This window comes from Capricornis sumatraensis, chromosome X (genome assembly GCF_032405125.1).
Source record: "Capricornis sumatraensis isolate serow.1 chromosome X, serow.2, whole genome shotgun sequence".
Taxonomy (NCBI): domain Eukaryota; kingdom Metazoa; phylum Chordata; class Mammalia; order Artiodactyla; family Bovidae; genus Capricornis; species Capricornis sumatraensis.
In genome coordinates, this window is record NC_091092.1 from 73,333,549 (window position 1) to 73,350,758 (window position 17,210).

Genomic DNA, 17,210 nt, shown 5'->3' on the forward strand with positions numbered 1-17,210 from the left:
TTGCTGGGTCATATGATAGCTTTATTGCTAGTTATTTAAGGAATCTCTATAGTATTCTCCATAGTGACTATATCAATTTACATCCTCTCCAGCATTTATTGTTTGTAGATTTTTTTATGATGGCCATTCTGACTGGTGTGACGTGATTATAGTTTTAATTTGCATCTCTCTAAAGCTCAACATTCAGAAAACTAAGGTCATGGCATCCAGTCCCATCACTTCATGGCAAATAGATGGGGAAACAGTGGAAACAGTGGCTGACTTTATTTTGGGGGGCTCAAAAATCACTTCAGATGGTGACTGCAGCCATGAAATTAAAAGACGCTTACTCCTTGGAAGGAAAGTTATGACCAACCTACACAGCATATTAAAAAGCAGAGACATTTCTTTACCAACAAAGTTCCATCTAGTCAAGGTTATGGTTTTTCCAGTAGTCATGTATGGATGTGAGAGTTGGACTATAAAGAAAGCTGAGCACAGAACTGTGGTGTTGAAGAAGACTCTTGAAGTCCAAGGGACTCTGCAAGGAGATCCAACCAGTCCATCCTAAAGAAAATCAGTCCTGGGTGTTCATTGGAAGGACTGATGTTGAAGCTGAAGCTCCAATATTTTGGCCACCTGATGCGAAGAGCTGACTCACTTGAAAAGACCCTGATGTTGGAAAAGATTGAAGGCAAGAGGAGAAGGGGACGACAGAGAATGAGATGGTTGGATGGCATCACCGACTCAATGGACATGAGTTTGGGTAAACTCCAGGAGTTGGTGATGGACAGGGAAGCCTGGCATGCTGCTGTTCATGGGATTGCAAGAGTCGGACATGACTGAGCGACTGAACTGATTCTGACTGAATTGAACTGAATGTAAATGAAAATGACTATATTTGATAACACTATCATATAATTGAAATTTGCCAAAACAGTATAATTTAAATATCCTTTCCAGAAAAGAAGAAAAAAGTGTGAGGTGGCAGGTGTAGGAATCCTCGCATAATGTATATTTATATCAAATCACCACAGCATACCATCTAAATACTGTAATAATTAATTTTATTTGTCATTTGTATCTCAATAAACCTTAAAAGTAAAATTGTAATTGGTTAAAAACAGGAATAAATATAGTAGAATACCCTTCCTCTCACAGGTTCTTAAAATATATTTGATGTTTGAAGCAAAAATTATAACATCATCTATTGTGGTGCTCAATAAACAGGGAGGAAATACTTGAGAAAATCATATTTTTTAAATGAGGAAGGTAAAGGTACATAAGTTGAAATAATGTTTCTGGGCCTCACTCAAAGTGGTAAAACATTAATACCCACAGACTTTAATAACTTACATATGTATATTTTAATACCTGGGAAACTACTAAGAAAACTATAGAGTAACATACACAAAAATAGTGTAAATAAGTGAAATGAAATTAGTTTTTCAAAAAGTATTCAAGTTATCCCATAGAAAGGTTAGAAATTGGCCAAGGAACTTGTGACTTGAACTCCAGAAATGTTCAGGGAAGAGGGAAGTGGTCTGTTAACCAGGCTTCAGTTACACAAGTCCCTATCCCCACTCCTTGCCATTAAAAAATCTGCTGAGGCCAGAGACACAGTGAGCTGAAATACCCCCAGCCTAGGGGGAGGTGTCCCTTGAGGAATTAGCTGAAATACCCCCAGCCTAGGGGGAGGTGTCCCTTGAGGAATTAGGTCACCACCTGCCAAGTAAGAAATAGAGGAAAGAGAAACAGAAGTAACAAACAGGAAAATTAAAGGCAGACTTAAGCTGTAGCATACTAATTATTAACTTCAATGTAAAACAGCCTAATTATACTTATTATTAAATGCAGAAATGGCATAATGACTCAAAAAAATCACAGACCAATAGTCTGTCTATAAGAAACTTACTTCAAATACAATAACATAAGAAAGTTGGAAGTAAAAGGGAAAAAGATATATCATGTAAACATTAATAAAACAAAAAAGCAGGAGTGATTACATGTATATAGATAATGAAGACTTCAAAACAAAGGAATTACTGGAGACCAAAAGATACATTAGTAATGCTAAAAGGATCAATACACCAAAACACATAAGCATCCTAAACTTGTATATATCAAGCAACAGAGCCTTAAAATATATGAAGCACAAAGTGATAACCAGAAAGGAGAAATTAGGCAAATACACACTTACAATAGGGAACTTCAACACCTCTCTCAGCAACTGACAAAACTACTAAGTAGAAAATGATCAAGGATAGTGAACAACTGAACAACACAATCAACCAACAGGATCTAATAGACATATTTAGCACACCACTCAACATCAGATTACATACTCTTTTCAAGTATCCATAGCACATTCCCCAAAATAGGCCATATCCTGAGCCATAACAATGCAAAATAATTGAAATCACACAAAGTGTGTGTTCTGGCCATAATGAAATCAAACTAGAACTCAGCAACAGAAAAATAACAGGAATGTCACTGAAAAGAGGCAGAAGTTAAACAATACACTTCTAAATAATCCATTTACCAAAGAGGAAATGTCAGAAGAAAAAAATTTAATACATAGAATTGAATGAAAGTGAAAATACAGCATACCAAAATAGGTGGGATGTACCTAAAGCAGTGCCAAAGAGAAATTTATAGCATTATACACTTATCTTGCAAAAGAAAAAAAGAGACTCAAATCAATAATCTAAATTCCTACCTTAATTAGTAGACAGAAGAGTAAAATGAACCAAAAGCAAGCAGAAAGAAGGAAATGATCAGAAGTCAATGAAATAAAAAACAGGAGAACAATAGAGAAAAGTCAGTGAAACAAGAAGTTGGTTTTTGAAAAAAAAATCAATAAAATTGATAAACCACTTGCAAGACAAAGATAAAAAGAGCAGATACAAATCACTAAAAGAACAAAACATCAAATGTCACTACAGATTTGTCAGTCATTAAAAGCATAATTAGGGATGACTGAGCAACTTTACACTCATAAGTGCAACAATATAGAATAAATGGACCAATTTCTTGAAAACCACAATCTGCTAAAACTGAGCCAAGATGAAATGGACCATGTGAATACCCCTATAGGTTTTCATCAAAGAAATATTCATAAATAAAGAAGCCCTGGAAAAGAAATATCCAGGCCCAGATGGTTCTACTGGAGAATTCCACAAAGCATTTAAAGAAAAATTAACATTAATTTTAAATCTCTTACAGAAAATGGAAAATGAGAGAGCTCCCACTTCATTTTATGAGGACAGTATTACCCCAAAACCAAAATCAAAGATAATACAAAAAAAAAAAGGAATCTGCAGACAGATTATTAATAGATTGTTAATTTAGAAACATATTTTTTTTTAAATCCCTTGACAAAATGTTGGCATTTCAAATCTGACATTGTATAAAAAGAATTATATACCTTGACCAAGTGGAATTTATTCCCGGTATGCAACCCTGGTTCAAAATTGGTAAATCAACCAACGTGATGTACTATACAAACAAGTTGAAGAAGAAAAAAATCGTATGATCACATCAATTGACCAAAAATATGTCTGACAAAATCCAACAATCATTCATGCTTTTTTTAAATCTCAAAATTAAGAATGGATGGGGGCTTCCTCAACTTGATAAAGGCCATCTACAAAAAACCTATAACTGACATCATATTTAATGGTGAAAGATGATTCCCCCAAGATTAAGAACAAGACAAAGATAATCTCAGCACTCTTACCCAACATAAAACCAGAAATTTTCAAACACTGAAATAAGGTGAGTAAAGAAAATAAAAGACATACATGCTATAAAGGAATAAATAAAACCATCACATTCTGCAAATAACATGTTTATCTACACAGACCATACAAAGGAAAGTACCAAAAAAACCTCATAGAACCAATATGTGAAATAAGCAAGATCTTCATGACACAAGATCAACACCCCCAAATCAATCACATTTCTATATACTAACAACAAATATGTAAAAACAGAAATTTAAAGCATAATAATGTTTACAATAATTCTAGAGAAAATGAAACATGTAGGTATAATTCCAACAAAACATGTACTGTACATATGTGCTGAACTTTACAAAATGCTGATTAATCAAAGACCCAAATAACTAGAGAGACATATTGTGTTAAAAAATTGGAATACATGACATTGTAAAGATGTTTAATGTTTAATTTCCCCAAAATGATATGTAGGTTTAATACAAATCCTATCAAAATCTAAGCAAAATTACTGATAGATAAATACAATCTCATTCTAAAATTTATGTGGAAATTCACAGCATCTAAAATAGATCACTCAATCTTGAAAAACAAAACTAAGGTGGAAGAAACCACTCTATCTACTGTTAAAAACTTACTGTATGGATATAGTAATAAAGACAGTGTAGTATTAGTGAAGGGACACATAAGTCAATGGAACAGAATAGAGAACCAAGAAATCAACCTACACAAATATGCCCAACTGATTTTTGGCAAGATGCAAATAAGTTAAGGATGCCCTTTTCAAAAAATTATGCTGGGGAAATTGAATATATAGCCAAAAAAACATAAATCTCTCACTTTATATTTATAAAAACTAACTCAAAATGGATCACAGAAAACTGAAAATTAAAACACAAAACTTTTAGAAAAAATCACAGGAGGAAATCTTCAGGATTTCCTGAAGCTAGGAAAAGAGTTCTCAAACTTGATATCAAAAGCACAAGCCATAAAATGAAAATTTGATAAATTTGAGCTCCTTAAACTTAAAAACTTACTCTGCATAATCCCCTGTGGAGAAGATAATAAAGCTATGCTACAGGCTGGGAGAGAATCTTTACAAAACACATATCCGGCAAAGGAGTAATATCTAGGATATATAAAGAACTCTCAAACCTCAACAGTTTTAAACCTGAACAACCTAGTTAGAAAATACAATTCACAGAAAAGAATATACAGAGGGTAAATAAGCACATGAAAAGATTTTCAACATCATTAGCCATTAGGGAAATGCATGATGAGATATCATGACCCACCTATCAGAATGGCTAAAATAAAAAATAGTAAAATAAATAAATAAATAAATATAGTGATAACACTAAATGCTGGCAAAGACATGGAGAAACTGGATTACTCATATATTTCTGATGGGAATTACATCCACTCTGTAAAAGAGTAAGGCAGTTTCTTACAAAATTAAACATACACTTAACTATATTCCAACATTCTTGGGCACTTAGACAAATAAAAATATATATCCACAATAAAAACCTGTACATGGATGTTCATAGCACTTTTATTTGTAAGGACAAACAATTAGAAACAGATCAGATGTCCTTCAACAGGTAAATGATTAAAGTAACTGTACTACATCCATACCATGGCTAACTATTTGAAAATAAAAGGAATCAAACTATTGATGCACACAACAGCTTTGATGGATCACAGAATTATGCTGACTAAAAAATACCTATCAGAAAAATTCACATACTGCTTTATTCTATTTACATTTTTGTAAATAATGTTTTTGAAAAAACATAATTATAGTTATGAAGAACAAATTACTGGTTGTCAGGGCTTAGAAAAAGGGGGGAGGGAGAAAAGATCACTGAGGCTATAGAAGGGTAAATTGTGATGGAGCTTCTATCTTAACTGGGTTGATGATTACATGAAGCTAAACATGTGATAAAATGTCATAGAAATAAATATACACACAAATGAGCATATGTAAAATTGGTGGAATCTGAGTAACATCGATAGAATGTATTAATGTTAATTTCCTGATTATAATATTTTACTATAGTTATGCAAAATATTACCTTTGGGGAAAGTGGGTAAAGGATACAATAGAATCTACAATGATCTCAAAATAAAAAATTTTACAAAGTCGGTGAAACTTGAATAGATGTGGACTTGGGGCTACCACCAACAGAGGTAGAAACTACAAGTTGAAGAAAAGGAAGAAAGTTTGATGACACCACCCTTATGGCAGAAAGTGAAGAGGAACTAAAAAGCCTCTTGATGAAAGTGAAAGAGGAGAGTGAAAAAGTTGGCTGAAAGCTCAACATTCAGAAAACGAAGATCATGGCATCTGGTCCCATCACTTCATGGAAAATAGATGGGGAAACAGTGGAAACAGTGTCAGACTTTATTTTGGGGGGTCTCCAAAATCACTGAAGATGGTGATTGGTAGCATATTCAAAAGCAAAGACATTACTTTGCCAACAAAGGTCCATCTAGTCAAGACTATGGTTTTTCCAGTGGTCATGTATGGATGTGAGAGTTGGACTGTGAAGAAAGCTGAGCGCCGAAGAATTGATGCTGTTGAACTGTGGTGTTGGAGAAGACTCCTGAGAGTCCCTTGGACTGCAAGGAGATCCAGCCAGTCCATTCTTTTTTTTTTTTTAACTTTATTTTACTTTACAATACTGTATTGGTTTTGCCATACATTGACATGAATCCACCACGGGTGTCCATTCTAAAGGAGATCAGCCCTGGGTGTTCTTTGGAAGGAATGATGCAAAAGCTGAAACTCCAGTACTTTGGCCACCTCATGTGAAGAGCTGACTCATTGGAAAAGACTCTGATGCTGGGAGGGATTGGGGGCAGGAGAAGAAGGGGACAACAGAGGATGAGATGGCTGGATGGCATCACTGACTCAATGGACGTGAGTTTGAGTGAGCTCTGGGAGTTGGTGATGGACAGGGAGGCCTGGCGTGCTGCAGGCCATGGGGTCGCAAAGAGTTGGACACGACTGAGCAACTGAACTGAACTGAACTTGATGGAATAAATGAGTTTGGTTTTGGTATATTTTTCCTGAACTGTCCATATTAGCACTCTTCATTTACCTTCCCATTTTTAGACTCTTCACCTTCTTAAATACGCAACCTACAGATTTCCGTGTATATGTCAGCATTTTAGAACCATATTGTTTCATATTGCAGTATATAAATGTATCAAATCAATGTTATACTCCTTAAACTTACACAATGTTATGTGTCAATTATATCTAGAATTTTTATTCCATATTGTTAGAACTGGAGTTTAAGAAAGTTTATTTTGTGAATTTGTATATATAAAGAAATGAGAAAACTAATCACCTGTTACTCCCATTCCCAACGTTCTCTCTGCTTCCTCTTAAGAGAGATCCATGAAAATTGTAAAGAAGGACAAGATGGCATGCATTCTTGCAAATGTGATGTCACTTAGGCAAGGCCTGGTTTCTTGGGTATGAGAAGATCTCACATGTGAAAATAAAGCCACAAGCAAAATCCAAACCACATACACACGCAAAAAAAAGAAAATTTGTTTCTATGCAACAAAATGATTTATGTACAAAAACAAAGTAATAATGAATCTCTAACAGAATATACTTTTTCAGGCTGTAAATATAGTTGGAGTTGGAATGTTTGGAGAAACTGGCATAGTAACCACACCAGCAACTGTACCAGCAGCAGTAACAGTGTTACAAGAATTTAAAAACAAAGTTCCTGTCAAATTGGCATCATCTTGCATCGCTATTCAATGGGAGGAACCAGATTGCCATGGTTCTGCAATCACCGGCTATAACATTGAATATGGAGACAGAAAAATTGTGACTGTTAGTAGAGTAACAGAATGTCTTCTGAAAAATCTACAGCCTGATACCACATACAGGTAAGTCGCTTATATCTTACTTAGGTAGATGGAAAGCTTTTTGAGACTTTTGAGCAGTTCTGCATTTGTAGGTTTATACAATCTACATAGCATTTTCTTTGAAACGGATTTCTATTGTTTTAGAAAAATTGGGCATTACTAAAAGTCAATTTCTCCTCCTCATTAATAATTGTCAATAGTGACTAGGCAAATTCAAGATTTTTGTTTCAGAAATTTGTCTCTAATAATTAGTATAATAGAGCTGAACTGAACTGAACTGAATAGTTAATATCCTACATAGAGTTACTAGGGGGTTAACTTAAATGTAGAAATGTATTTTCTTTTCTAAATCTAGATTAATACAGTTTATTTTTTTTCTCACCACTAGAATCAGAATTCAAGCTATCAATCATTATGGACTAAGCCCTTTTAGCCAATCAATAAGAACCAAAACCAAGCCACTGCCACCTGAGCCTCCACAACTTGACTGTGTGGTCTATGGGCACCAGAGCCTCAAACTGAAATGGGGTAACTCTTCAAGCAAAAGATTACTTTCTAACCTTACAAGCTATAATTTATTAATGGGAGATCGATCTGACAGGTAAACTATTTTTTACTATTTAGCATGTATTATAATAAAGATATTTAAAATTTTCCTATTTTAATTCATAATCCAAAGTGGTTTCAATGAACTAATAAAGCAGCCCTTTAACATGCTAGCAATACTTTATTACTTTCTTAAATTCTTAGTGATAATGCAGCTCTCTATTTTTGCCTCTTTCAAAACATTTCTTCCCTTATACAACAGATATTAATACTATGGAATATAGAGTTACCAAAGAAATATGAAAGCCTGCACTTTCACATTGTGATATTTACAATTTGATTTTTTTTTTCTTTTGTGTTTTACCTTTATGGCTTCGAGTTTATTTATTTAAGGCTTATTGTAGTTTTAAAAACAGTTTTAAGTCAGTCATATAGAGTTATTTGTACCTGTAGGCCAGTTGATTAATAATATTGCTTCCTTCCATCTTGATTCCCACTTCCAGATTTTCTATTATTTATCATGGACCTTGTCAAAGTCACAAAGTACAAAGATTGAGTGAACATACGCAATATAAATTTAAAATCCAAGCATGTAATGAAGCTGGTGAGGGGCCACTGTCTGGTATCTATACTTTCACTACAACCAAAACCCCACCAGCCACACTTAAAGGTAAGTATTATAAGCCATGATAATGAAGACTATGTTAATTTGAGTTCCAGTAGCTCATATATAAAATTTCACAGTAAGGTTTATTTTAAATATTCAAAAATAGAACACCAAAATTACTTAATTACAGATTAAAAGGGCAAGATAAAATTTAATGATGTCCCAGAATCATGATTTTTTATATGTTAATTTTATTGGCATATAGTTGATTTTTAAAATGTTGTGTTAGTTTCAGGTGTAAAGCAAAGTGATTCAGCTATACATATACATACATCCACTCTTTTTTAAGATTCTTTTCTCATATAGGTTATCCCAGAAAACTGAGTAGAGTTCCCTGTGCTATTCAGCAGATCCTTGTTGGGTATCTATCTTATATGTAGTAGTGTGTGTGTATTCATCTCAAGTTCCTGATTTATCCCTTCCCCCCATGTTTTCCCTTTGGTATCCATAAGCCTGCTTTCCATATCTGTAAGTCTGTTTCTGTTTTTGAAATAAATTCATTTGTGTCTTTTATAATATGAGTGATATTATAAAATATTTGTCTTTCTGACTTCACTTAGCATGACAGTCTCTAGGTCCATCCATGTTGCTGCAAATGGCATTATTTTATTCTTTTTATGACTGAATGAGCTTCCTTGGTGGCTCAGTGTCAAAAAACACACCCACCAGTGCAGGAGATTCAGGTTCAATCCCTGGGTCAGGAAGATCCCCTGGAGAAGGAAGAGAAGGAAATGGCAACCCACTCCAGTATTCTTGCCTGGGAAATTCCATGGACAGAGAAGCCTGGCAGGCCCCACTCCATGGGGTCACAAAAGAGTTGGACACAACTCAAAGTGACTAAACAACAACAAACAATACTCCATCGTATATGTACTACATCTTTATCCATTCCTCTGTCGATGGGCTTTTACATTGTTTCCATGCCCTGGCCACTGTAAATAGCACTGATATGAACATTGGGGTGCATATATCTTTTCAAATTATGGTTTCCTCCAGATATATGCCCAGAAGTGAGATTGCTGGAACATATAGTAGCTGTGTTTTTAGTTTATAAAGGAATCTCCATACTGTTCTCCATAGTGGATGTACCAATTTACATCCCCACCAACAGTGTAGGAGGGTTCCCTTTTCTCCACACTCTCTCTAACATTTGTTTGTACACTTTTTGATGATGGCCATTCTGACTGGTGTGACATGATACCTCATTGTAATTTTGATTTGCATTTCTCTAACAAATATTGATGTTGAGCATCTTTTCATATGCTTTTTGATCATCTGTATGCCTTCTTTAGAGAAATGTGTATTTAGATATTGTGCCCATTTTTTTATTGGGTTGTTTTTTTTTGGGGGGGGGAATTGAGCTGCATGAGCTGTTTGTGTATTTTGGAGATTAGTTCCTTGTTGGATGCTTTGTTTGCAAATATTTTCTCCCATTCTGTGGGTAGTCTTTTCATATTGTTTATGGTTTCCTTTGCTATGCAAAATATTTTGAGTTTAATGAGGTCCCATTGCTTATTTTTGTTTTTATTTTCATTATTATAGGAGATGGATTGAAAAAGATATTGCTGCCATTTGCATTCAAGAGGTTCTCCCTATATTTTCTTCTAAGAGTTTTATAATATCTAGTCTTATATTTAGATCTTTAATCCATTTTGAGTTTATTTTTGTGTATAGTATTAGAGAATTTCTAATTTCATTCTTTTACATGCAACTGTTCAGTTTTCCCAACACCACTTACTGAAGAGACTGTCTTTTCTCCATTATATATTCTTGTCTCCTTTGTCATAGATTAGGTGACCACAGGAGTATGGGTTTATCTTTAGATTTTCTATCCTGTTCCATTAATCTATATTTGTTTTTGTGCCTGTACTATACTATTTTGATTACTGTTGCTTTGTAGCATAATCTGAAGTCAGAGACCCTGATTCTTCCAGCTCTATTTTTCTCTCTCAAGCTTGCTTTGGCTATTCAGGGTCTTTTGTATTTCCATACAAATTGTAAATTTTTTTCTTCTAATTCTGTGGAAAATGCTATTTTAATTTGATTGAGGCTGCATTGAATTTGTAAATTACTTTGGGTAGTATAGTCATTTTCATAATATTGATTCTTCAAATCCAAGAATGTAGTATATTTCTCCATCTGTTTGTGTAATCTTTGATTTTTCTCAAGTCAAAATTTGATTTTTTGATTTTACAGTTTTCAGAGTACAGGTTTTTTGTCTCCTTTGGTGGATATTTTATTCTTTTTGTTGCAAGAGTGAATGGGATTGCTTCCTTAATTTCTCTTTCTGATTTTTCATTGTCAGTGTATAGAAATACAAGAGATTTCTGTGTATTAAGTTTGGGGTTGTTTTTTTTTTTTAGTCCTTGGAAATTTTTTTACTCAGCATAATTCTTTGGAAATTCATTCAGCTGGGTGTGTATATAGTAGTAGTTCGTTTCTTTTTGCAGCTGAGCAGTATTCCATGATATAGAATAGCCACAATTTTTTTAAACACTCACCCAAAGAAAGATACCTGGTTGTTTCCAGTTATTAGCTATTATGAATAAAGCTTCTATAAGTATTCATTTATAGGTTTTTGTCTGAGCACAAGTTTTCATTTCTCTGGGATGAATGCCTAGGAATGCAATTGCCGGAAGTTGCATATGTAATTTTTTTTAAGAAACTGCCAAATTGTTTTCAAGGAGGCTGTGCCAATTTATTATACAGTCCCACCAGTGATGTATGAGCAAGCCAGTCTCTACACTTTCTCATCAGCATTTGGGATTGTCATTATTTTTTATTTGGTCAGCCTGATAAGTGTGTATTGGTATTCAATTTTGATTTTAATTTGCCATTCCCTCATGGCTAATGATGTTGAATGTCTTTTCATGTGCTTCTTTACCATCTGGGTATCTTCTTGGGTGATATGTCTTCATAATTTCTCCTATTTTCCAATTGGATTTTTTGTTTACTATTGAGTTTTGAGAGCACTTACATTCTAGATATTAGTCCTTTTTTTGGATATGTGACTTGATAATATCTTCTCTCACTTTGTAGTTTTTCATTTTCTTCACAGGGTCTTTTGCTGAGCAAAAGACTTTAATTTTGATGAAGTTATTTTTCCTTATTGTGTTTTTGGTGTCAAGTCTAAATTCTTTGCCAAACTCTAAATCCTGAAGAATTTTTCCCACTGTGTTTTGTTTTGTTTTGTTTTGTTTTCCCAAAGGTTTCATAGATTTAGGTTATACATTTAAATCCATGAGCTGTTTTGAGTTAATTTTCTTTTTTTTTTTTTCATTTTTTTAAAAATTTATTTATTTTAATTGGAGACTAATTACTTTACAATATTGTAGTGGTTTTGCCATACATTGACATGAATCAGCCATGGGTGTATGTGTGTTCCCCATCCTGAACCCCCCTCCCACCTCCCTCCCCATCCCATCCATCTGGGTCATCCCAGTGCACCAGCCCTGAGCACCCTGTCTCATGCATCGAACCTGGACTAGCAAACTGTTTCACATATGATATGTATGTTTCTTTTTTTTTTTTTTACTTTATTTTACTTTACAATATTGTATTGGTTTTGCCATACATCAACATGAATCCGCCATGGGTGTACACATGTTCCCAATCCTGAACCCCCCTCCCACCTCCCTCCCCATACCATCTCTCTGGGTCATCCCAGTGCACCAGCCCCAAGCATCCTGTATCCTGCATCAAATCTATACTTGTGATTCGTTTCTTACATGATATTATACATGTTGCAATGCCATTCTCCCAAATCACACCACCCTCTCCCTCTCCCTCTCCCACAGAATCCAAAAGACTGTTCTATACATCTCTGTCTCTTTTGCTGTCTCACATACAGGGTTATTGTTACTATCTTTCTAAATTCCATATATATGCATTAGTATACTGTATTGGTGTTTTTCTTTCTGGCTTACTTCACTCTGTATAATAGGCTCCAGGTTCATCCACCTCATTAGAACTGATTCAAATGTATTCTTTTTAATGGCTGAGTAATACTCCATTGTGTATATGTACCACAGCTTTCTTATCCATTCATCTGCTGATGGACATCTAGGTTGTTTCCATGGCCTGGCTATTATAAACAGTGCTGCAATGAACATTGGGGTACACGTGTTTCTTTCAGTTCTGGTTTCCTCAGTGTGTATGCCCAGCAGTGGGATTGCTGGGTCATATGGCAGTTCTATTTCGTTTTTTTAAGGAATCTCCACACTGTTCTCCATAGTGGCTGTACTAGTTTGCATTCCCACCAACAGTGTAAGAGGGTTCCCTTTTCTCCACACCCTCTCCAGCATTTATTGTAGATTTTTGGATAGTAGCCCTTATGACCAGCATGAGATGGTACCTCATTGTGGTTTTGATTGGCATTTTTCTGATAATGATGTGATGTTGAGCATCTTTTCATGTGTTTGTTAGCCATCTGTATGTCTTCTTTGTAGAAATGTCTGTTTAGTTCTTTGGCCCATTTTTTGATTGGGTCATTCATTTTTCTAGAATTGAGCTGCAGGAGTTGTTTGTATATTTTTGAGATTAATCCTTTGTCAGTTGCTTTGTTTGCTATTATTTTCTCCCATTCTGAAGGCTGTCTTTTCACTTAGCTTATAGTTTCTTTTGTTGTGCAGAAGCTTTTAAGTTTAATTAGGTCCCATGTGTTTATTTTTGCTTTTATTTCCATTACTCTGGGAGGTGGATCATAGAGGATCCTGCTTTGATTTATGTTCGAGAGCATTTTGCCTATGTTCTCCTCTAGGAGTTTTATAGTTTTTGGTCTTTTGTTTAGATCTTTAATCCATTTTGAGTTATTTCTGTGTATGGTGTTAGAAAGTGTTCTGGTTTCATTCTTTTACAAGTGGTTGACCAGTCTTCCCAGCACCACTTGTTAAAAAGATTGTCTTTTCTCCATTGTATATTTTTGCCTCCTTTGTCAAAGATAAGGTGACAACAGGTGCATGGATTTATCTCTGGGCTTTCTATTTTGTTCCATTGATCTATATTTCTGTCTTTGTGCCGGTATCATACTGTCTTGATGACTGTGGCTTTGTAGTAGAGGCTGAAGTCAGGCAGGTTGATTCCTCCAGTTCCATTCTTCTTTCTCAAGACTGCTTTGGCTATTCCAGGTTTTTTGTATTTCCATGAAATTGCAAAATTATTTGTTCTAGTTCTGTGAAAACTACCATTGGTAGCTTGATAGGGATTGCACTGAATCTATCGATTGCTTTGGGTAGTATACTCATTTTAACTATATTGATTCTGCCAATCCATGAACATGATATATTTCTCCATCTATTTGTGTCATCTTTGGTTTCTTTCATCAGTGTTTTATAGTTTTCTATATATAGGTCTTTTATTTCTTAAGGTAGATTTATTCCTAAGTATTTTATTCTTTACATTGCAATTGTGAATGGAATTGTTTCCTTAATTTCTATTTCTGCTTCCTCATTGTTAGTGTATAGGAATGCAAGGGATTTCTGTGTGTTGATTTTATATCCTGCAACTTTACTGTATTCATTGATTAGCTCTAGTAATTTTCTGGTGGAGTCTTTAGGGTTTTCTATGTAGCAGATCATGTCATCTGCAAACAGTGAGAGTTTTACTTCTTCTTTTCCAATCTGGATTCCTTTCATTTCTTTTTCTGCTCTGATTGCTGTGGCTAAAACCTCCAAAACTATGTTGAATAGTAGTGGTGAGAGTGGGGGCCCTTGTCTTGTTCCTGACTTTAGGAGAAATGTTTTCAATTTTTCACTATTGTGGATAATGTTTGCTGTGGGTTTGTAATCTATAGCTTTTATTATATTGAGATGCATTCCTTCTATTCCTGCTTTCTGGAGGGTTTTTATCATAAATGGATGTTGAATTTTGTCAAAGGCTTTCTCTGCACCTATTGAGATAATTATATGGTTGTTATCTTTCAATTTGTTAATGTGGTGTATTACATTGATTGTTTTGTGTATATTAAAGAATCCTTGGGAGAAGGCAATGGCACCCCACTCCAGTACTCTTACCTGGAAAATCCCATGGTCGGAGGAGCCTGGTAGGCTGCAGTCCATGGGGTCGCTAAGAGTTGGACACAACTGAGCAACTTCACTTTCACTTTTCACTTTCATGCATTGGAGAAGGAAATGGCAACCCACTCCAGTATTCTTGCCTAGAGAATCCCAGGGATGGGGGAGCCTGGTGGGCTGCCGCCTCTGGGGTCGCACAGAGTCAGACACGACTGAAGCGACTTAGCAGCAGCAGCAAAGAATCCTTCCATTCCTGGGATAAAGCCCACTTGGTCATGATGTATCTTCTCAATCCTTGTCTCCAGGCTATTTATCTGTAACTCCATTTTGTTTTCAAGATTTTGGATCATTTTTACTATCATTATTCTGAATTCTTTTTCAGGTAGACTCCCTATCTCCTCCTCTTTTATTTGGTTTGGTGAGCATTTGTCATGTTCCTTTACCTGCTGGGTATTTCTCTGCCTTTTCATCTTGTTTAGATTGCTGTGTTTGGGATGGCTATTCCGTATTCTAGCAGTTTGTGGTTCCTCTTTATTGTGGAAGTTCCTCCCTGTGGGTGGGGTTGGATGAGTGGCTTGTCAAGGTTTCCTGGTTAGGGAAGCTTGCATTGGTGTTCTGGTGGGTGGAGCTGGATTTCTTCTCCTTGGAGTGCAATGAAGTGTCCAGTAGTGAGTTTTGAGATGTCTGTGGGTTTGGTGTGACTTTGGGCAGCCTGTATATTGACGCTCAGGACTATGTTCCTGCATTGCTGAAGAATTTGTGTGGTATATCTTTCTCTGGAACTTGTTGGCTCTTGGGTAGTGCTTGCTTTCAGTGTAGGTATAGAGGCTTTTGGATGATGTCTTATCAATTAATGTTCCCCGGTGTCAGGAGTTCTCTGGTGTTCTCAGGTTTGGGGCTTAAGCCTCCTGCTTCTTGTTTGCAGTCTTATTCTTACAGTAGCCTCAAGACTTCTCCATCCATACAGCACTGATGATGAAACTTCTAGCTTAATGGTAAAAAGATTCTCCACAGGGATGGACACCCAGAGAGGTTCACAGAGTTACATGGAGAAGAGAAGAGGGAGGAGGAAGATAGAGGTGACCAGGAGGAGAAGAGGGGGAATCAAAAGGGGAGAGAGCAATCTAGCTATCTCCTCCATATCTCAGTAAATAATTCCCTATGTGCTCTCCACAGTCTGGAACCCTCAGAGAGGTTCACAGAGTTACATAGAGAAGAGAAGAGGGAGGAAGGAGATAGAGGTGAGCAGCAGGAGAAGGGGGGAGTCAAAAGCAGAGAGATAGATCTAGGCAGGACTCTGTTCCCTAAGTGTTCTCCACAGCCTGTAACACACACAGAGATTCACAGAGTTGGGTAGAGAAGAGAAGGGGGAGGGAGGAGATAGAGGTGGCCTGGGGGAGAATAAGGAGAGTCAAAAGGGGAAGAGAGTAATCAAGCCAGTAATCACACTCCTAAGTAAAAATGGGTACTGAAGGTTGGATTCTTAAATGTACAACATTGATAACAAATACCATAAATCAAGGATTAAAAATCTAGAGTAGAGTTTAGAATTTCAAAAATACAATATTAAAAAAAATTACAAAAATATAAGAAATATATATGAAGTTTGCTTTAAAGATAGGGGGGTTTTTGCCAGGTAATAGTAGGTTATAAAAATGAAAATTAAAGGAGTAATAAAGGACTTTAAAGAAGAAAAAATATTTTTTAATTTAAAAAAAAGATAATAGTAAAAAATATATCTAGGAATTTCTCTGTAGCTATTGTGTGCAGTGTGGGGTCAGTTCAGTTTCAGATAGTTCCTTGTTCCAGCTTATACTTCTCAAGATCTATAGGCCCTTTCCAATGTAGTCGGTGTTAACTACAGGGATTTTAACCTTTTGCACCTGTCACTTCCAAAGCGGTTCCCTCTTTGTTTTGGCTTCCTCTGTTTGCAAGTCTCTTCAGTGTCTAATTTCTGCCCTGACACAAGGGGGCAAAAGTGGCCTCTTGTTTAGGCTCAGTTATTCAGTTGTGCTGTAGGGAGGGAGGAACACGGCAAACAAATATCACTGGCGTGTGTGGGAAGCACTTGCAGTGTCTCGGCCACACTGGGTATGCCCCCGCTCATGGCCTGTGTGCTTTCCCAGTCTACACTGCTCAGGCTCCAAGTTGCTCTCGGGGGCGGGGGTGGGGGGGGGTGCCGCCTGGGTTGCATGCACTTCCCAGGTCTAAGCCACTCCCAGGTTAAGGTTATCGGGTACTCCGCAAAGGTGCAGACTCTGTTGGGCCTGCGTTTTGTGCCCTTCCCTGGTCCGAGCAGCTCAGGCAACCAGGTGCTTGGCAAGCGCAAGCAACGAGTGCGTCTTATTATCTCATTATCTCCCTAGTCCCAGCCGC

The 17,210-nt window shown here is 36.1% G+C and overlaps 1 protein-coding gene across 1 annotated transcript in view; it reads left to right on the plus strand.

The window, feature by feature from the left end:
• LOC138071759 (fibronectin type III domain containing protein 3C1-like) overlaps window positions 1-17,210 on the plus strand; it is a 55,930-nt gene that overhangs the window by 32,151 nt on the left and 6,569 nt on the right. The window contains exons 22-24 of the mRNA XM_068963193.1: window positions 7,357-7,631; window positions 7,999-8,211; window positions 8,660-8,826. Of these exons, the coding sequence (XP_068819294.1) occupies window positions 7,357-7,631; window positions 7,999-8,211; window positions 8,660-8,826 (655 nt within the window). The remainder of the gene's footprint in view (window positions 1-7,356; window positions 7,632-7,998; window positions 8,212-8,659; window positions 8,827-17,210) is intronic.